At 41.1% G+C, this 22,576-nt stretch overlaps 1 protein-coding gene across 5 annotated transcripts in view; it reads right to left on the bottom strand.

The window, feature by feature from the left end:
- Positions 1-22,576, bottom strand: part of aopep (aminopeptidase O (putative)) — a 75,714-nt gene that overhangs the window by 2,306 nt on the left and 50,832 nt on the right. For 2 of the 5 annotated variants that reach the window (XM_020593742.1, XM_020593743.1), the window contains exons 15-17: positions 14,833-14,949; positions 9,706-9,792; positions 9,065-9,213 (exon numbers count right to left, since the gene is read on the bottom strand). In XM_020593742.1, the coding sequence (XP_020449398.1) occupies positions 9,073-9,213; positions 9,706-9,792; positions 14,833-14,949 (345 nt within the window). In that variant the 3' untranslated portion in view covers positions 9,065-9,072. Of the gene's footprint in view, positions 1-5,518; positions 5,593-7,667; positions 7,757-9,064; positions 9,214-9,705; positions 9,793-14,832; positions 14,950-22,576 lie in introns of all 5 variants that reach the window. The other 3 variants (XR_002274429.1, XR_002274428.1, XR_002274430.1) reach the window with 3 other exon arrangements.

Raw genomic sequence — 22,576 nt, 5'->3', positions numbered from 1 at the left:
GACTGATTATCAGCTCAGTAGGCACAGGAAGCCAGGCCCAAATCTCGGTTCTGTCTTTCTCATGAAACTATGGCTTTTTAAAAATATGTATTGTAATGTCTGTATTGAAGCAAAAGGTATCATCGGCTCGAGCTGTGTGTCACTTAGTGTCCCACTTTGCCAAACCCACAAGAAACCACACTACTATAGGTTCTCAGTTGATAGTGTTGGATTACACTAGGACTCAAGACGTACGTCCGGCTGACATGAGAGAAACCTCACCGCAAGCCCCCTGCTTAAGGGTAGTCAGATTATTTCAGGAATCAGATCCTAAAACTCACTATAAATCCATCAAAATCACATTTCACAACCTCCTGTGAGGAGCATACATAACATATTGCTTTACTTAAAATTGAAAAAGTTAGCAGCATATACTTGGAATACTTGAAAATGGAGTCTAATGCAACAACTAAATATACTTTAGACATTAAAGAAGTATAATCAATCAAATTTAGTTGTATGAAGAGAAGGTATGGATGTTGTAGACCACACAAGTTTATTTCCGTCTTCATACAATGTTGCTTTGTCCTTTGATGTGAAGAGCACCATTTCCTTCCCATTAGAGTGTAATAAATCACCTTTTAGATATGGGCTCTGATGGCAATTCATCTCTTTTACAGGCCTTTGATGGTCATTACTCTTTTAACAGGTCCTAAATATAGGTCTAAAAATGGCAGACTCCACATGGCCCTCATTTCTAATTCACACATCTGTCCTCGTTTAGCTGCCATTTTGTCGACGTGAATATAGAGTGCTATAATACCTCCTCATGGCTCATTCTGATTGCCAAAAAAAAAAAAACTAATCGCTTTTAAAATACATTTTCAGCCACCTGTCACTGTTTTGATCAGACAGCAATCAATCCAGAACAATACAGCTTAGGTGGTATAACAGCAGACCCATATTATACCAAAGGTTATTCAGGAAGTAACTACCAGTAATTATTTTAAACTTTAAAGCCCCAATTCTTTGAATGTAGTCCAGCTGCACATGTTGACAGATTGGGTATTAGCTGGTTAGCGTAGCTGTCAGAAATGACTACTTCCGGGATCCTAGTGTTTGGCAGAGAAGTTTAAATGTACGTTGTTGTTATACAACAGTTCCAAAACAAATCTATGTCTAGGGACATGCGAGACGTACTGATTGTTGTTGATCATTGTGTTGGCAGATGGGGCACGGTAAGTAGAGGCTTGCATGATAAACCTGCTCGTATTGCTGAGAAAGTTCATTAGTTTGCATTGTTTGTGTGGGAAAGCTTACTGTATCTAACAGATACATCCCCTAACTCTCTGAACACTATTATGCTTGAAACAAAATGTATAATGTAACCTAATTGAGGATTCCTGCGTTTAATGATATCAGTGGGTCTTTTACAGGATCATAGCTTTTTGATACCCCTATATGAGAAAAAAACCATAGAAGCTTATAGCACAATAAATTTAACGTAGAAGTAATAAATTGTCCCAGTAAAGTGAAACTGACATCCTTGATGACAAATGATGGTCAGGCTCTTACATAGTGGTTAGATTTGAATCTCAATCTTGTTTTCCTTCACAATGTGGAAATGTGTTGTGTGAGAATTGATTTGCTTTATGGATCCCTGTATCTCAACTTTCTCAGGCAGAATTTAGATCAGAAATCAGTACATATCAGCCAGGGAGACTTTTCACCGCCAAAGTGTTTCCATGTTATAAGTACCTAAAAGATGATTTTGAGAACTGACCGTCTGATGGCCCTGTCAATTATTTTAATGAGATAACTGAACTTGACTGTTAAGTTAAAGCAATAGTTTGACATTAATTCATTGATTATTAAATCCCCTGAGACAAACTGTGATTTGCGATATCCATCCATGCATTTTCTACCACTTATCCGGGGTCGGGTCACGGTGGAAGCAGGCTCAGTAAGTAGACGAAACGTCCCTCTTCCTGGCAATGTGTTCCAGCTCCTCTGGCAGGATTCAGAGGTGTTCCCAGGCCAGATGAGATATATAATCTCTCCAGCATGTCCTGGTTCTGCTACCAGATGGACGTGCCTGGAAGACCTCCAAAGGCGATGTGAAGGAGTAGTGGTTCTACTCCTAGTCCCTTTTGGCTGTCAAAGCTCTGCACCCTATCTCTAAGGGTAAGTCCAGCCTATGAAAGAAAGTCATTTTAGCCGCTTGTATTCGCAGTCTTATCCTTTCAGTCACTACCCACAGCTTGTGACCATAGGTGAAGGTTGGAGTGTAGACTGACTGGTAAATTGAGAGCTTTGCCTTTTGGTTCAGCTCCTTCTTCACCACAACAGCCTGGTACAACATCCACATTATTGCTGATGCTACCCCTATCTGCCTGTCAATCCCGTGCTCGATTTTACCCTCACTCGTTAACAGGGCTCCTAGATACTTAAACTCACTTCACTTGGGGCAGCAAATCACTCCCAACCCGCAGCGAGAAATCCACTGTTTTTCAGTAGAGCACCATGGCCTCAGACTTAGAGGTGTTAACTTTCATCCTTGCTGCTTCACTTCAATTGGGTATAAAAAACCCCAATGTGTGCTGGAGGGTCAGGTCTGATGAAGCCAACAAAACCACATCATCAGCAAATAGCAGAGATGTGATTCTGAGGTCCCCAAACTGGACACCAGCTTGTCACAGAATTGGTGACAAGGAACAACCCTGGTAAAAACCAACCGGGAACGTGTTTGATTTCTTGCCTAGTATACAAACACAACTATCACTCCAGTTATACAAGGACCAGATGGACCCCATACTTCCAAAGTACCCCGCACAACATTCCACAGGGGACCTGGTCGTATGCCTTCTCTGAATTTACAAAACACTTATAGACTGGGTGAGCAATCTCCCAGGATCCCTTCAATAACCTTGCAAGAGTTGGTCCATTGTTCCATGACCTGGATGGAATCCGCATTGTTCCTCCTAAATCCAAGGTTTGACAATCGGTGGGAGCCTCGTTTCCAGCACCCTGGCGTAGGCTGAAAAAACTTCTTCTACCTAAAATCAAGTCCAGATGATTTTTTTTCTAGGTTTATTCAGCATCCTACAACCTGGATGACTGAGAATTTGTATGGACACCCTGGCGTAGGCTTTCACAGAGAAACTGAGTAGTGTGATACCCCAATAATTAGAGCACATTCTCCAGTCTCCATTTTTAAAAAGTCTGCCAGTCCACAGGCACTGTCCCCGTCCTCCATGCAACATTGCAGATTTGTCAACCAAAACAGTCAGTATCTCAGGGCGAATCTCATCCACTCCTCCTGCCTTGCCACCGGGGAGCTTTTTGGCTACTTCAGTGACCTATGCCAGGGATATGGGTGAGGTTTCCCCTAAGTCTTCCATTTCTTCCTCCTCCTTGGAGGACATGTTAGACGGGTTCAGAAGTTCAGAAGTGCTCTTTCCACTGCCTGACAATATCCCCAGTCCAAGTGAGAAGTTTTCCCCCCCTGGGCCAAGCCCTGCTTTCCTTTTCTGAGTGAGTGGACGGTATGCCAGAACTTCTTGGAGGCCAGCTGAAAGTCCTTCTCCATAGTTTCGCCAAACTCTTCCCACACCTGAGTTTTTGCATCTGCAACCATCTGAGCTCCAGCCCTTTTGGCCTTGTGGTACCAATCAGCTGCTTCAGGAGACCTCTGAGCAAACCAAACCCTGTAGGCCTCCTACTTCAGCCTAACAGCTTCCTTCACCACTGGTGTCCACCAACGGGTTCTCATGTTGCCACTGCGACAGGCACCAATGATCTTCTGGCCACAGCTAAGAGTAGCTGCTTCTACAATGGAGGATTTGAATATGGCCAATTCGGATTCCATGTCCCCAGCCTCCCCCGGGACGTGAGAGAAACTCTTGTGGAGGTGTGAGTTAGTTGAAGACCTCCCAGGCAGGGGCTTCAGCCTGGTGTTCCCAGTGCACCCTCACTACACATTTGGGTTTGCCAGGTCTGATGATACGACAACAAAGTCGATCATCAGTCTAAGGCCTAAGGTGTTCTGGTACAAAGTACACTTATGAACAGCCCTCTGCTCTCGAACATGGTGTATGTTATGGCCAATCTATGACTAGCACAGAAGTCCAATAACATTATTGGATTTGCGATATTGGCTATATAAATTCATTTGCCTTGACTATCCAACATAGCTACGAATGTCATCATCTCATAAGCTGTTTCCATTGTTGGTACCGAACGAGCAGTACACCCTTCCCTTAACTGTCACCTGGCATAACCTCACAGGTTATGTAGACCATCCTATTTTACTTTTTCACTGTCAGTTTCTGTGTTTAGGTAAGGAAGGGCTGTGTTCTTCTCTCTCTCACACACACACAGCTGAGCAGAGGATGTGAAGGATCATCCATGCAACAATCAGCCAATAACAGAGACTGTATGAGCAATTTATCAAACAGCTGTTGAACAAGCAGAACATAAACTTGTAGAAATGTGACAGCTTCACCACTTTGCCTGCAGTCCATTCACTGAAGTCCCTGTATTACCTCTAAACCAATGAGTGAAGTCCTCATTTTACCGCTAAACCAGTGAGTGTATTTGAATGGCACAGAGACTGAGAATACAGAGGTAAATGGTCCTATACAAGTATAAGACCATTTACCTCTATTCTCAGTCTTTTTGCCATTCAAATACACTCACTGGTTGAGAGGCAAAACAAGGACAGGAAACCTTCAATTAAATTATTAATAGCAATTATTTGATAAACAATTATCACTGACATCTTTATATTGAATAATTTCTTATTAGTATCAAATGGTAAAGTATGGCGTTTTTGTGTTTTCTACCTGAAGCAGCATACTGTGATGATTAGGGCACAATGTACAATATATTCGGTATAGAATCAGTACATAGTATGAATTTGGGCATGCGGAATGTTTGCTGTAAGAAAACGAGAACAAATTGATGAAAAAAATCTGTCAGCAGCGTTTGGGTCTCCTCAGATCTCATTAGTACTGGAAGTACAGTCCCTCTCCTGCAGTACTACAGTACTTGGCTCTCACCTTTGCTAGAACTACAGAAGCAGAGAGGGGTGTAAGTACAGAGCAAGGAAGGATGATGACAGAAGGGGAATAAACAACAGACAAAGAGGGGAGAGTGTGCCGTGGCGCTCATTAGTCATGTTACACAGGTTTGAATTTGTGAGAGGGCTTGTGTATTTAATTCTTCTGAGTGAGAGGGTCTCAGTGGAAAGTTTTACAGACATGCAAGTGAGGTTGGAAAAGAAGAGAGCTATGTAGACACTGAAGAAAAATAAGGGATAAGGAGAAGGGGGGGCGTAGAGTGAAATAAATAAGCAAAAACAGGGACAGGCGAAAAGATGCCACGTAAATTAAGTAAGGAGTGAGAAAACCCAAGGACAAAAGGAAAGGAGCTCTGCGACTGAAAAGTAGAAACACATTAGATAACTGAAGTGGGAAAATAATGATCAACTGTCTACACACACTTTCCACAGTCAAAACTTGAAGGAACATTTCTTTACTCTTCACAGCCATCCATCGTCTTCCTTTGTCTGCTTGTCTGGGTCATGCTCTCCTCAGGTGCAGAACTTAGCCACTGTGAACAAAGAGGAAATCAATCACTGTTCACCAATCAGCTAAGCTCTGTGCCTAGCTGGAGAGAGGGCACACAAACCTGTACGGCTGACTGACATTTACACACACGTACACTCTTAAAAAACACACCCGCATTAAGACCCTCTGGCTCCCTCATCATCCTTTTCTTCTCAGCACTTCCAAATCATCAACTCCTCAAATACAATCACACACTCTTAGATAATCACGTCTTCTTTGGTTTAAAGTTTCTGGGGCACAAGTGAGACTCTGTCAGTGTGTGTAAGAGGGGCTCTGGTTGCCATAGCAGCCGGCTGGGTCAGGCCTGTGTGGTAATCCCTGGCAATGTGATTTTATCATAAGTCACAAATCAGCACGCCAGGAACCCTCACAGCCCAGACATGAAAGAACAAGATCTTCTCTGTCTTTTTTCCTCTACCTACACCCGAGTCCAGCTCCGGCTCACCACTAACCTGCAACACCCAGAAATGACAAACCTTTAAACTTTTTTCCTCCTCCTTTTTATCCCTCATGTCCACCATCGGAGCATAAACCTGTAGATCCTCACTCCCCCTCTCTGTCACACCATCTCCTTGGTTACCCCTCTCCTCCTCTCCCATTCGCCACGCTCGGCTAACCCGGCGATATGCACCTCATTAAGCAGATCAAGAGGGATTCCAGAGACGTACCGGGGGAAGAAAAGAACGAAGGGAGGGAACAGGGAGGGGAAAAGGACAGAGACCACCCTTCTCCTTTAAAGAGTTGTGCTTTTTAGGTTTAAAAACACAGAGCAAGGAGTGCGCCTTGACAGACATGTTTTCAGTTAAAACCCTCTCAGCCCGCCTTAGCCTAATCCCTCTGTACTGTGGTCGCTCTGTGTGTGTGAGGGTGTCAAAGGGTACACAGAGGACTGTTCTACCTAAGAAAGGGTAAGGGGAAAGACAAACTGACTATTAAAACATAAATCCTTCTCCCCACAGCGCAGTATAAAAAAGCAGCGAGGAGGTCCGTTCATCCATCATTTTAACTGGACAGATCTGGACCTGAACTCAGCTGACCACCATGATCCGCTGGTATTTACAGAGGCTTGTTTTGGCTCAGTCCAATGGGAAGCAGTAGTAAATGTTAGGATATTAATCTGTAAATGCATCTTTTCTTCTATTCTTTTTGGTCTCTGCTGCTCCATCTCATTCCTCCTGTACTAGTGCTGATGCTCCGCAAGGCAGTGAAGGATAATGACAAAGGATCTGTGGGCACAAATACTGCAGATAGACACACACAGAGCACACACATATGCAGTGCCTGTGTCAAAGAGATTTATCAGGACCGAGCAGGACGCCAAGCACTTGTCTAGAAAATCTCTCACATCCCGTGCAAATGCATAAAGCTGTCTGTGTGTGTGTGTTTGTGTCTGAAGATAAAAGCCTGCCGTGCAGTGGCTTGGTCATGGCCTAAAAAAGGATTTAGTGCTGTAAGTCACTCAGGTTAATGTGAACAGCTATTTAGCAGCGCCTCTTGACACAGCCTGCATTGATGTCTTGTTTGACCTCATACTCACTGAATTGGGGTTGTACTAGATGACACAGCTGATTGATATCACAGGTTGAATGAAAAGGTGTAACATAGAAATCAGACTGTAATATATGCAGTTTATCAAAATCTTACTTAAAATGCCTGTTAAGAAAAATACAGCTAAATGAAAGGCCTTGGAATCACCACTTTACTCTAACAGATATTTCATGTTCATGCCAAATTTGGAACACAGAAATTCACTTTCAGTTTTTGAGTATAAAATTGTTAAAATTGTGTTTTCCTTAACTTTAATTTATACAGAAGAGGATTATGGCCACTGTAAAAAATGACTTCTCAGACTTCTGACTTTTTTAAAAGTCAGCTTTATATTTAAACTCAAGAGAAAAAAAAAAGTCAGAGCCCAAATACATTTTTACAGTGGTCCTAAACCTCTGCTGATTTTTGTATATGTAGGCACAAATATTTAACAATCTGAATTTTCAGATTCATTAATAAATAAACAGTAATAACTGGGTGTCCCTATGGCTCAGTGGTCAAGGCTCCTACCATGTAATGTCCAGCTAGATTCCAGGTGGGGACACTTGTTGCATGTCTTGTTCTCTTCCCACCTTTCACGTCTGTCTCAACTGTTACATCTATCAAATAAAAGGAAAATGATGAATAAATAAATAAGGCTAGAGGTATTTGAAGGACAGTAACATGAGTAGTTTTAGTAAACTACAACATCTTACCAATAGTATACTACTTATACAAGCTCTGATGAATACTTGGGTTACTGAATTTTGAGCCATTTAATTGTTTGCTCTCATTATTCAAAGGTTGGCGTCAGCAATTCCAGGACAGTTATTAAAACTTCAGAAGAGACCTGTCTTCACTCTAGCCCTCCCCTTCCATTCATCATTTTCTTCCTCTCTTTTCTGTCTAAAACAAATTGCTCTCTTCTGACCATTTAGTGTGAGACCAATAAACTGCTCACTGCTCTGAGTCATCCAAAAGCGCAGTTGTTGACACTTGTGGTCAGGCACGTGCACGCACACACACACACACACACACACACACGGATGTGGAATTTCAGGGTCACCAGTGTAAAAATCACCCCATGTCGAGTCAAGACCCTCCTGCACCCTTCAGAAAATGCTTGCTGACCCCTTATCTCTCATTTGTTTGAGGAACACATTCCCAAATTCCTTTTCTGACAAACACGTCTTGGCGGTGCTGTTGTGAAACCACAAAAAAGGCCCCACTCTGGGCCTACAAATGCACACATGCGCACACAGACACACACTCAGTGGGCTCAGGAAGGAATGTGCAGTATAGGTAGCCAAGTGACTCAAGTGTTGACTGTCCGCTGGGGCAGATGGAAGCAGGATCAATCCAACACAAAGCTTCCTTTTACAGAAGCCATTTCAGACTAAAAGGTCAGACATGAAGACAAAGTTCTGTAAGTTATGTATTGAAATATTACATACAATACAGAATATAATGGAGAATATTTGAGGAGTTCTTTTGTTACTTTTCTGAAGTCCATATGAGCTTCACTATACTGATATGATACTCGTTCTTTTCTCCACAGATGATTCAGGTAAAATTTACCAGCCAGTTAAAAAAGCATTTGGTTTCAAACTGAACTGTGACTATGAACTGAAAACACTGAGCAGACTGCTGGGGATTATGTTTCATAAACCTACACACATTTATTTTTACATTTCTGATTCAGCTTGTTAGGACTCTTGTGGTAATTTCTGCCCATATTTAGTGCCACAGACAGCCAGTAAATCCTGATTAAAAAAGAGCTTCACTGCAGACATTGAAAATCTGAGTTTTTGAGCCATCTTGGGTCTTGATTTAACTGAAACGGCACTTCCAGGGACACAAAATGGAATGACGCAATGCACATCGTGGCCGACGCTGAGTGAATGAAGAAGTGAGAATTCAGACTTTACCTCCAATATCACAGGATCATCTCCTCCACGACTCTACGTGTCGACTGGTCCATTTCTTCCTGGACCAGTGACAAGCAGCGACGAGCCAGGGCCTGCTGCACAGGGTCCTCCTGAACCATCAGCTCTCCGTACAGATACACACCCATGGCCTAGAAAATGCATACATGGTCAAATATTATTTCTTATAATGTAAATGCCTTACTTTCAAGTTGAATAAATGTTTTCAAAGTGTTTGAAGCATTCATTAAAGGATCAGGCTTGTGATTTTCTATTTTTTTGGTTATTTTTCACAAATCCCATAGAGTGACTAAATCCTTCTTACATCAGACACTGTAAAAAGGTAATGGCTGTCCTTAACATCGGGAGCTTGTAACACGTACCCCCATGCATTCTGTGAGGAAGAAACATGTCACCCATTGAAGCGGTGTGGCCCTCTGGTGTGTTTTTAATAGTGTTTGAACGACAGTGGAGTCTACAGCACAGAAAAACAAGTAAAACCAGGTTCACGATTCAGAGACTTTACGATGAGTATGCAAACTTCATTGTTGGTTTTAGTCTGTGTGGGAATTGTGGAAAATAATAATAATAAAAAAAAAAAACAATATCCTAAAGCACAAATGTCAACAGATGTGTTAATTTACTTGGTCGTGAATGAGGAAATGTTCCACGTCTCCGTATGCCTGACTGTACGCATGTTTGACCACCAGCTCACACCAGCGATGTCGGACCTGGAGGCCAAAACACATGGAAAAATACAACTTTAATAGGATCATAAACACAAATAAGTCACATGGATAAACAAATCATAAATATAGTTATTACTATAAATAAATAATCCTTAAGAACAGGAAGGTATTGATCACAAACATTTATAATCTTTGTATTTATTAGATCTTTTAAAAAACTGCCATTCTGGAAGATGCTATTTTTATACTTTTGGCCAGTGTATTCACACGTAAATGGGATCAGGTTTCTCTCTTTGCCAGTAACAAAGACAAGCAGCTCATCTGACGGGCTCTGAGAGAGCTGGAAGCTGGACACACTGCCAGTGAACAGATTCATCCAGAACTGGAGGATTAACATGAACTTTGTTTAGGAAAGGCAAACTGAAGTTCCTGCTTAAAAGTTCAGTTTGAATCTTTGACAATTTACACGTGTGTTGGCTTTGTGTGTGTAGAGGTGTGCTTTACTGTGCGTGTGCATGTGTGTGTGTGTGTGTGTGTGAAAGCTAATGCCTGGCCTTTCTCCCAGAGGATCAATAGGAGCTCTGTTGCCGCGGTTACAGGAGAGATCAGAGACTGGCTCTGTCCCTGCCTCAGCCATCATCCTTCATCATCTGCTACGAGAACGCGTGTGTGTCTGTACGCGCACAGAAACAGAGTGCACATGTGTATATACACTCTTGTGGAGGAAAAAAGACAGAGGAAGATAAAAAGAGAGAGGAGCAATAAAAAAAAAAAATCACGATGAGCAGTCTTGTAAAGCACTGTCACTACTTTAAAACCGGTTTCCCTTGGCTATTTTTTTCGTGGGTGTTTCAATCTCCTCCATAACTATCCACACACTCAGGATAATAAACTAGTCCTCTGGAGAGTGCAGTGACCAAACGTGGGATTCTTGGTGACTGTTTCAGTTTCAGCAGCTTTGGGCATTTCTACAGTGCTTGTACATATACTGTATCTTTTTTTAAGGTAGCATTCTAGAAAGGAGTCCGATGGATCTAGTTGAGGACTGTGAATGTGGTCACAGTCTTAACAGGAGTTTTGGCTTTGTTTTTTGTTTTTTTTTTGTGCCAGAAAAGTTTTGCTACCCTCCACCTGTTTATGCAGCATGAGAATGGAGGCCGAGCAATAATCCATTTACAGCAGACACAGTTTAGTCCTCACATTACCTCTGCAACCTACTAAATAAACATGAGTTTAATTTCTCTCGGGAGGGCTTTCTAGTTCTTATTTTGACCAACTTTAAAATCTTCCTTTTCCCATATATTCTTGGCCTCTGTTTACTTTGGAAGGCTACAAAAATCCCCCAGCAGACGTGACAAAAACCAAAAGGGTGTAAGTGCCCCGTGTGTCTGTATTCATGAATGTGGGAGTGAGCACGAGTGTGTGTATGTGTACCCTCTGGTGCCAGCTCTGCCCTTTTGGCCTGCATAACCACAGCAGCTGTTCCCTGTGCTGGGTTACATTCCTGGGGAGAGCCCTGGGGCAGAGCAGCTGCCTGGTGCACCTCTACTTGCCCCCTTTTTACTCTGTTTCCTGTCGCTGGGCCCCTCTCTCTGACAGCAAATGCAATTACACAGTGACATTCCTTCATTTATTACTGCACTTTCACCCCTCCTTCACCATCCACCACCAGTGCTGACACACACACACACAAATGCATCATCTGATACTAGCATATTTGTGTTTTCATTTACCATGATGAACAGTATACATCTCATACAGTCAGTCTCAAACATGCAAAAACATGCATGGAGTGAAGATGCAAATGCGGTGTTATGGTAGTCTTGACTTGCCCAGATATTGTTTAACAGCATAGTGTGAGCAAACATGGCCTCATATACTGATTTTAGGGCCAAAGTGTGAAAATGCACCGTGAAAGCTTGGAAATGCTTATTCTTTTTCTTCCAAGAAAAGATTGATATCATTTCACATCTGTCCAATAAATGAAGCTAAGCTTAACTTAGCATTAAAAAAAAAATCAATCAGCCTACCAGCACCTCTGAGCTTAACAGTCCAGCACACAGTGTACCTCTCCACAAATCCACAACTTGTTTTTATACATTTCATTTTTTGTGCAGACAGAACAAACTAAATTTAACGTCTTACTTTGTGAACTTCAGAGGTGCTGCTAGACACCGCTCCCGTTCTCATGCTAAGCTAATTTGAGTATTTCCTGACTCTAGCTCTTATTTAGTGTACAGACTCTTTTATACAACCCATTCCCAAAAAAGTTGGGGAAGCTGTATATAATGTAGATAAATTTCTAGTCTAGAATGAGACTATGAAGCTCTTAGAAACTGCCATTATGATGAAAGGTTCTTTAAATACACACTACTTGGTTCACTCTGAATGGCTCTTTCCCCTTGTTCTGTTGTCTACTGTCCTTCACATGCTGTGGCCAGTAGAAGCAGACAATTATTGATGTGGTCAAATTAAGTATCCATTTTACTGGAAGAGTTACCAAACCTGTGCACCATACACAGTACACCCTGTGTGCTTGACCTAGAGGTGGCCTTTGACACACACGTGCTCCCACACAATCAGAAATGCACTCGTAAAACTACATGCATACACTCACGCATAAACATATCATGTGTACACATGTAGAGTCACACACATTAGGTTTGTAAGAAAGAACTGGGCCAAAGTCATGCACCCTCTCATTCATGCAACCACATGTGACGGCTCACAGGTGCACTCTCACATGTATTCATGGTCACTCACGTTCACAAAGCCGTTCTACTGAATGTACACAGGTGGTTAGTCATATTTCCTTTCACTATTGTTTACATGTTCATGCAAATCACACGCACAGAAACCTAAGCTTGCACGCCGGCCTTTGCACCAAGCTGTATGAAAATCTATGAAATCATCCTACGAGGTTTACTAAATGCTACTTGGCCTGATAATACAGTTCTATTTTCAGGCAATCAATCAGTTGTATAACAATGCTGACATGTTACTAGCCGCCTTTCAGAAGCCATAATGCTCCTATAATCCAATATCCTATATTCATCCATTCTGAAAAGCTTTCACTCTCTGTAAGGTAAACAGTGAAGGGCTACAAAGGCAGAGCTGCACTCAGTCCGGCATTTATCCAACACTTTTAAACAGATCAGTCATTAGTCTTCAGAAGAGAATGCAGCACCAGACCAAGAAAAAAAAGGAAAAGGAGGAGCAGCAGACATGAACAGAGTAGAAGCAGGGCCACATTTATTTGGAAGAGTCAAAAGAAAAAGTAACAGCACTGTTGAAATGTGATCTGATCTTCACCAAAGTCACAAATATCGACAAAGTTAATATTTCTAAGCTAATAAAACACCGTCATGATCTTTCATGTCTTTATTGAACTTGCCCATTAAACATACAAAGTGATGGTGGAAAAAATAATGGAAACTTTTAATAACTGGCTGAACCACCTGAAAACTGCTTTGGCTCAGCCATATTCTTAGGATGTCTGGTGTGAATGGCTCGCAATGTCATTTCACAGCATCTCTATTGGGTCGATGCATGTTCAATATGAACAGAGATGGTAACCAACTCCAATAACCCTTTATGTCTCTAGAATTATTTTTTTAAATCTGAGCATTCTGCATTGTGCATTTGGACTGATTTTGCTTGGGCATCCACTTCTATGGAATGTGGCCCCAGTACCACATTGTCTCCATTTATAGACAACATGTCTAACTGTGGACTGATGAAAATCTAAAGTCTTTTAGACGACTCTGTAATAAATAACAACTCGTGATCGTAGGTCCTCTGAGATTTCTTTTTCCAAGGCCTGGCTCACATCCGCTGATGCTGCTTGTGAATGGCACACTGACACTGTCTGAGTATTTTATAAGTCAAGGTAGTCCATTCTCGTTTGACTGATTTGACTTGAGGTTTGCTAACACCTGACTCCAGTTGATGCTTAGTGACATCAGAAGCTTCATGTTGCCATTAAATTTTCCACCATCACTTTGTATGTTTAATGGGTGTGTTCAATAAAGACACGTGTTTTATCACCTTAGAAATATTGTGTTCTTGATGCTTCAGAAAACCAGGAAATTGCAACAGTGCCATTACTTTTTTTTGTTACTTTTTCACTAACATTAACACTAACATCTGGACTCTTGCCTTTAGACAGGTGTGTGTACGTTTGTGTGAATGCGTGTGTGTTTTTTCCAACCATGGCTATGCACATAATGGCCCTGTGTATTTTTAGCACTGAAAGTTTTTTTTCCTGGAAATTGCAGATGATAATCTCTTTTCATCTGCCAGGAAGTCCGAGTAAAGAAGTCCCAAATCTAAAGCTGGACCCGAGGCCAAACACATGGTGGCCTTGACTTGTGACCACAAGGTCAATCACTGAAAACAAAAGTTAAGACAATAACCTAAAGAAGTGAGATATCTTACAGAAAACTGAAAGAACTTCAAAATACAGAATTAGAAACATCATTTTGTCTTTGACAAAATTTGAAGAAGCAGCCTGACTGAGAATTTAGAATGTAAGTAATACAAATGCCCTTAAATGCAACTTTAAATGTCTGGATGTAATATAATAACCACATAACCACTAAACTGGCTCTGCACAGCAGAACATACACGCATATACTGTATACATATATATATGGATACATATACAACAAAACATCTCATATACGTAATAGATAAGAACCTGTTATAAACATACAGTACATGAAACACTTGAGTCCACACACACACATCTGCAGAGCACACACACACACACACACACACACACACACACACACACACACACACACACACACACACACACACTCAAATACTCTTAATAGTACCATTAAGAAACTTTGTCCAATAGTAAAACATGAAGCAAATGCTTGCGGGATTTAGTCAGTAATGGTGGCTGTAAAGAAGAGAGCTGCTATTACAGCAGAATTTACTACACATTACGAGCTGTGCCTTGATATAAAAGGGAGAGGAGACCTTTTTGTTAATGGAAGAGATTGTAGAGCTCAGATGCATATGCACATTTGTCTGAGCATGTGTGTGGTTGAATATGTGCATGTGTGATCTTACCTCAGCATCTTGATTCTGTAGGGTGTACGTTCTCTGCAGTGTGTGCATTGTTGCCACGCTAAGCTCCGATTCCTCTAACAGAAGCTCCAAAAGCATCACTAGTTGCTCCGATGTCAGCTGAAGAGAGAAAAAGATTAACAGTGCTGATTAATATAAGCTCCCTCAGAACATTTATTGAGACATATTACTAAATATTTTTTAAAAAGTGAGATCTTCCTCACACCAGCAGCTGCTAAACTCACAAAAATATCAAGACTAGCAAAATTATTTATATATTCACTCACTCACAAACACATTTACATGATTTTCTGTTCCATTTTCATTTGTGGTGGGAAAGGTTTAATAGAAAAAGGCAATTAATACAGCCTTTCAAATGGGAGAAACGGTAGCACAATAATACAGAGCTGAAATGGTAATTAAATAAACATGATAAACCAAGTGAATCTTGTACAACTGGGAAATATTACAAAATAAGAAAAAGAGGACAGATAAAGGGAAAATATTAGGATTTGAAGCAAGGACAGAGAGAGAAATTTAACAAAGCGATGAAGCTGTCTTTTCTGATATTGTCCCATTATACAGAAACAGAGAGCAGCACTGCTCAGGGACACAGCTTAAAAAAAGAAATAAAAAACATTAAAACATTAGAACATTTATTCTTGTAGGTATTACGATCGCAAAGAAATCCCTTATTGCAGTGATGGCAGAGACTAAAAAGTGAGAAAAGAGAAAAGGTTTCCAGGAAACACCTTACTGTCACTTCTTAATAGTGCTTGTACTGCTTGTATTATCCTCAGGTAAACCTGAAGGAATCAACCTCTTTTCCTCTAACGACTAACATCTTCAGGGACGGTGAAACTCAGTGGTGAGCTTAGCTGATTATTCTGGGAATGGATGTGGGCAGCGATATGAGACAGCAGCTTCCTCCTCTGGGGAGAGCTGTGCCCAGCCTTGCCTGCCTCTCTCCTGAATACACCCAGCACTCTCAGCCGCACTTTGTCTCCGTTCCCAGTCTGGGACATTATTAATGGCTCAAGGCCCCACGGAGACTAATGTGAAAATAAGTATGAAGTGTGCGTGTGAGTGAGTGAAGCAGAGCGCGAGATTAAGGGGGGGAAAAGAGCGACAGGGAAGAAGGTAGACAGACAAACCACTTCTATCCAGGTAATAACATCCAGTGAGAGTAAACAGCTGTATTTGCGCAATATACAGTAACTTCAGAAAGTATTTAGACCCCTTCACTTTTGGCACACTTTATTATATTGTGGATTTAAGTTTAAATAGATAAAATCCTTATTTGTTTTTTGTGCATGTTTTTTGAAATTGTACATTAAAAATCAAAACCTGAAATCTCTCATTTACAAGTTTTGCTGTGACACTCCAAACTGTGGATCCCGCTTGTTTTAAACGGCCCATGATGCTTTTCAACACGTCATGCAAACTCTCACTCTCGAGGCTTTTTTTTCTAACAAAATAAAGTATTAAGTGATAGTTTAAGGATTTCCTTGAATGGGTATTAAATCCAGGCCGTTGCGTGTTCATGTGAGCTTGCCTGACGTCCACCAGTGCCGCCACCATATTGGCATAATGTTACATTGCCTTGTTTGTTATGTATGTTTTTAATAAAGCTTATTAAAAAAAAAAAAAAGACATCCACCGGTGCCACTGTAAACGAGGAATTTTTCGACTGCGCCTGGTTTTGTGGATATATTTTCCCTCCTGTTGCAGCACTGTGACCAAAGGATGTGGAGAAAAATACAGGGGCTGAGGTTACTGTATGTCCAGGAATATTCCTGTACAGGGACTCGCTGTTCTACCTGACTGGGTATAACCTACAAGCAGCCAGCCTATGAAGACCCCAGCGGTGGTGACTGATCAGCTCATCAACACTGGATTCTTCTTGAGCACAGTATATGTTTGTACTAACGACCCATGATGTTACTTTGGGATTGTATGTGGTCGTGTGGGGGAAGACGCACCGGCCACTGGTTGGATTTATCAACCTTGGAGCTACTTAAAAGGGAGTGATGTTTCCACTACTCGGTGGGACTTAACGGTTAGTTTAAAAAAATAAAAAATAACACGCTGCATGTCTGTTAATGCCTTGTTTCTCTAATGTTAGAGAGAGATGTTGTACGGCTGGAGAAGTTACTGTCTAGATTCTTCCAGTTAAAATATGGGGTTTCTCAACTACCCGCTTTGTTTAGAGTGTTACACATCTCTTTTCATTAGTACATATACCGCTGTTTATCTATGGAGGAGAAATTCAAATTAATGAATGCCGTCCCGGTTCGTTGTGCTGTCCACTTGCGACACAACACCCGCAGCAGGACCCGTGCATGTTCACGAATTATCCTCTTGATTTTAGGAATAGGCTTTTTGGTTTTATTATTCTGAAGAAAAAAAATAGACAATTTGGAGTTATGAGGGGTGCCAAGATAATCTAGAGGTACCCAAGATTAAACTTTAAATGGCTGGAAACAAGCACACCATGGGGACTTTAATTAGCGAGTGTTTAGAACTTGACTGGAATACACCAGTGGAAAACAGAACTGACTGGACATGGTTTACAAAGGCACAAACCTGTCCCACAATTCACACTGCATGTCAGAATAAACACCAAAGCCTCTGTAGACCTCCACGATAAAACTGTGGCAAGGCATTAATCAGGGCAAGACCGTAAAACCATGTCTAACGCTTTGACTGTTTCCAGGAACACAGTGGCCTCAATAATTGTGAAATGGAAGACGTTTGGAACCACTGAGACTCACAAGGATGACCATCTCAGCAGCACGTCATCAATCAGGCCTTTATGGTAGAGTGGTTAAATGGAAGGCACCGAGTATAAGATAAAGGACAGCCTGGTTGAAGTTTGTCAAACGGTATTAAAAAAAACTTTGAGAACATGCGTTAAAAACATTCTCTAATCTCTGATGACAATGAACCCTTTGGTCAGAAGTCCAGACAGTGCCAGTCAGTGTTCATCACCTGGCTAATACCATCCCTATGGTGAAGCAAGGTGATGGGAACATCATGCTATGGAGGCGGCAGGGACAGGGAGACTGGACACAGTTGAGGGGAGGGTTAATGCAGCCACATAGAGAGAGGTCCTAGAAGAAAATCTGCTATAGTTAATACTAAGCTACAAAAGATCTTGTCCATTTAATGATACTGTGTATTTGGTAAACAACTTCTTTAGCATTGATGGGAAATACATAAATATATAAATACATAAACCAAAACCAGGAATATTTCAGCTTGTAGCTGTTGGAACTGGGGGTATAACACGTAGACTCCAGCTGGCAAATCGTCAGAGCAAACATTATTACCACATTATAACACACACACACACTAATGATCGTCTAACGCCATGGAAAATCTGATATCCAGTCTTTCCCTTCACCCTCTATTGACCCCCCGATTTTGTGAAAGCTGAGTGTTTTCTAAAGTGGCGTCTCCATCCCTAAAGGATTTCTTTAGGGCCCACCCATGATCCTTCTCACTCTTCCACCCTTTGAAAAGTAAGTCCACAGCAATAAAACGTTGCTTTCTCTCTCTCTTGCTCTCTCTCTCTCTCTCTCTCTCTCTCTCTCTCTCTCTCTCTCTCTCTCTCTCTCTCTCTCTCTCTCTCTCTCTCTCTCTCTCTCTCTCTCTCTCTCTCTCTCTCTCTCTCTCTCTCTCTCTCTCACACACACACACACACACACACACAGAGACACTTCTGCACTGACTGTGAGGTCCTGTTGTGCCTGTATGTACTTAGGTTGCTATGGCAGTAATCAATATGTCTGCACAACTGTCTCCAAAAAAATAAATTCCTGGCTAGCAATGGAACATTACAAACCAATTTACACTGTTATTATCCTAACATGCACACGTTGTACACATACACATCTGCCTCATCATATGGTGAAGTCACCAACATCACAGTAACTAACAGCCATTTACATAAACCATTCATCTCTCTTACACCTATAGAAACATAAATTAAGTATCATACCTTTCACTTCATGCATGAATCGTTTCCTGTGAATTCATTGTCCTTAGGTAGGCAATTTTCAGTCTGATGTAGCAAAGATGGACTTTGCAAGCACAATGAAAACCACTAAAATCCTTTCTTCCAAAACTGCTTGAAGACCTACCGCTCAGAGCAACAGAGTAACTACTCACCCAACTCTGTCTGATTTTCTATACATTTAAACTTTGCCGCATGCACCTGCAATTTTGTGGGACTTGTGCTGTGGCACTTAATCACAATAGTGTCTCCAAATGTACTGCACTGTGGTTTAGATTGTACCTCATTTGTACAGTAAAAGTCGATATGATGAACTGATTTTAAAGCAAAGACTGAATACTTCTCCCACCACTCCCTTCTGTATATTCAATATCATATTCTGGCTTCTCTGCATTGGCTACTGCGGTTTTAGAATCAAATTTAAAATTAAGAAGTTCTACAACAGATCTCTTAAATCTCCATTGGCCCTCATGATCTCTTAGGTCTGCTGATCAACTACTCTTAGCAGGGCCAAAATCAAGGTTAAAAAATAGGTGGTGATCAGGCTTTCTCAATCGTGGCCCCTGAGCTGTGGGATGAGTTACCCCAGTGTGTGAGGATGACACCCCCCTTGATAGTTTTTAAAACTAATCTTAAGACTAATTTTTATTTTATGGCATTTAATTACATTTAGGTTGAGCCTAGTACGTTGTAGTGGACTAAATGACAATCACATCACATCATTAAATCTATGGTCTGTTATTTGTGATGTATTACCTATTTTATTATGTTTAGAGTCATTTTAATTATTGTATATTGCTGCTACATATTGGATATGGTTTTTATTTTTATTTTATTGTTGTATGATATGTTTGTATAAGTTGTTTAGGTTTTGGGAAGCACTTTGTAACTGCTATATAAATCAACATTAGTAGTAGCACAGAGGTTTCTGACAATTGCTTTAAGGCTGCACTTTTAGGAAAAACTAACTTTTTCCTAAAACTAACTTCACATCAGTGATTGAAAATGCGCATCAGGATAGCATGTGGGTGAGACAGGAGGAGAGAGAGAGAGAGGCAGAAAGGTAAAGTCCATGGCTCCATGACTGAGTACTCCCTTATTAATGAGTAGAGCCTGAAGAATGGTACACAAGCACTTTCAAACAACCCACACACACACACACACATACACAGTCCCATGTCATGAGCAGGTCATGGGTAACTCCAACAATAGCCCTTAATAGGACAGTGCTGAAAACACTTTACCACTGAAGGGGGAAATGTATCCCTCTCCTCACACACACACACACACACACACACACACACACGTGGAATTTGGCCACATGAAAGAAGCATTTCATTCCCATATTGTCCATCAAGGTAGAGGAAAGCTAATGGTGAAAAACACTCTCTTTTTTTCCCCTCTCTCTCCCTCACACACACACACACACACACACACACACTTAGACCATCTGCAATCTCTAATCTTCAATAATTTCCTTTGGGATAAATAAAGTGGTCTCTTATATCACTCATATGGACATTATATATAAAAGGCTGCACACACCAACATACACACTCCCAATCTGTAAAAACTGCAGAATCCTTTTTTGCATCGGCTCTATATCAAGTCGAGCCTTGTAAAGACCCCTGAGAAACGTGCTGTTGAAATGTCCCCTTCACACACTGACCTCTAAACCTCTACAGAACAATGACACTCCCACACATTTGCCACAGTGACTGACAGCTCATGGAGACTAATAACTATAGTCAACAAGGATATGATGCCCACCACAAACTAGTTGAGAGTGTGTGTGCGCACGTGCATGCATATGGCTGTACATTGTATTCCCATGTGACTGGGAAGTCGAAGAAAATGAGATTTTGAGAGTGATGCAGGGAAAAAGTCAAAAGGAGGAAGATGCTACATTTTTTCGTGTGTGTGCATGTGTGTGTCAGTACATGTGTGGGTGTATGAGACTAAGCAACATTAGTCATGCTAATGCTCCTGCATAACATGTTTGTAAAGCACAAGCTCTTTAGCCTTTTGTACCGGATGTGTACAAACACACAGTAACAATCCACATTTCAGTGTGACGTTTCTATGCATAACACATAGAATTCTGTAATAAAAGGTGACTTAAGAGTTGCAAATAAATTGTTTCTGTCATATCTACGAGTCTCTGTTGACCCAACTGCACTACATTCTTACATTCTCTAAGCTAGTGTAACAGATGAAAAAAAAGGTTGTCCAATTTTTTTTTTTTTTTAAAAGTACATCTTACATTTTTTTCTGTCCCTTTCCAACAGGCCATCTATTGTTCAGTATTTCCATGGCAACAGCACAGAGTACCACTTTCTGTGTTCTGTACAGTATAGGAGAGCGAGCCCATGTCCTTTTTCAAGAGCCTTTATGCATTGACAAGACTGATTCAAAATATTCCCTTTTGTCATCATTAGCTAAACATGGTCCTTAGTGGCGGTTTAAGGTAGTAAGAGGTGAAGAACCTTTTAGTAGCTTGCTACCTTAAACGGCCACTCGCCATCTACCATCGCATCTCAGCAAGAGGCACCTCAGATAAGCTTTCAGTAATTTATGAACAATAAAAAAAAAAAAAAAAAAATGTTAAAAATTAAAAATAACTGCCTGCTTTTTTACACCTATTTTTCTTCTTAAAGCACTTTTCTCTCGGGACTGTTGGCAGGACATTAGGGCTTGAACACTGATAGTTCACTCTTCTGACTTGGCTGTAATAATAAATAGAGAGGCTAAGATCATTGCAAGTTGCTTGTAAAGACAAGCAACTTTCAAAAAATTTGAAAAGAGGAACATACAAATAACAAATGAGGCAAGATGTATTAAAAAGAGAAACAGCATGAAAGGTACTGCAAAACAGTCAGTGACTAGACTAGCTGACCGTAAAATCTATATACTGAAGAGAACCTCTTCTGTGCCTTTGGTAATGTTAAAAGAAATCCAGAGGTATTGCTAATTTTTTCTTTTTCTCCCATACCTCCCCCATCTTCCTCCATTCACCCCCATCTCCATACACTTGAGCACAGTTTGCTGCTTGTTCAGCTACACTGTATTATGGGAGTTGGAGACACTGAATAACTGTGACATTATAAAACCAAACTGTGATTTCTGAGAGGCCACTGAATTGTATGTGTGTGTGTGTGTGTGATGCCATTCAGCCGCTTGGCTGCCTTTTATTTCTGTCTGACCGCAGGCTCATAAAAACACATTCTGGCACCAGCAGCTAAAGGCCTCAGCCCACATCGCTTTAGGCACTAAATCCCTCCCCTCTCTCTCCCTTTAGCTCTGTCTCCATGACTGTCTGCTCCCCGTCTCCATACCAACTCCTCTTCACTCCTCCTTTCACTGGTCCAAACTGTGTCTGGCTCCTCCAATTAAAAGCCCCTCCTTTCTTCATTTATTCTCTTTTTGTCTGTCTTTTTTTTTTTAACACTTGATTTAAGGGCCCCCAACATTCATTTGCTCAAACCACAGTAGCAAGCTCAGGTCTTGAGAAGAAACAGTACGCCAAGCAGCTGTTAAGATTCTCTCAACAACCATGATGGCAAAAATAGCATTACAAACACTTTTAATAAGCCTGTAACTGCTCTATACAGCTGGATTAAAATGTGAATGAAATATAACTGCAACAAATAACACCTGAATCTACAGTACTTAGCAGAATGAGTCTTCCTGCCTTCCCCAGAAAGAAACAGATTTTATTTAATTATCACA

The sequence above is a fragment of the Monopterus albus genome, unplaced genomic scaffold, assembly GCF_001952655.1.
Source record: "Monopterus albus unplaced genomic scaffold, M_albus_1.0 scaffold20.1, whole genome shotgun sequence".
Taxonomy (NCBI): Eukaryota; Metazoa; Chordata; class Actinopteri; order Synbranchiformes; family Synbranchidae; genus Monopterus; species Monopterus albus.
Note: the sequence above shows the minus strand (reverse complement) of the source record. Positions and strands in the feature narration are given on the sequence as shown.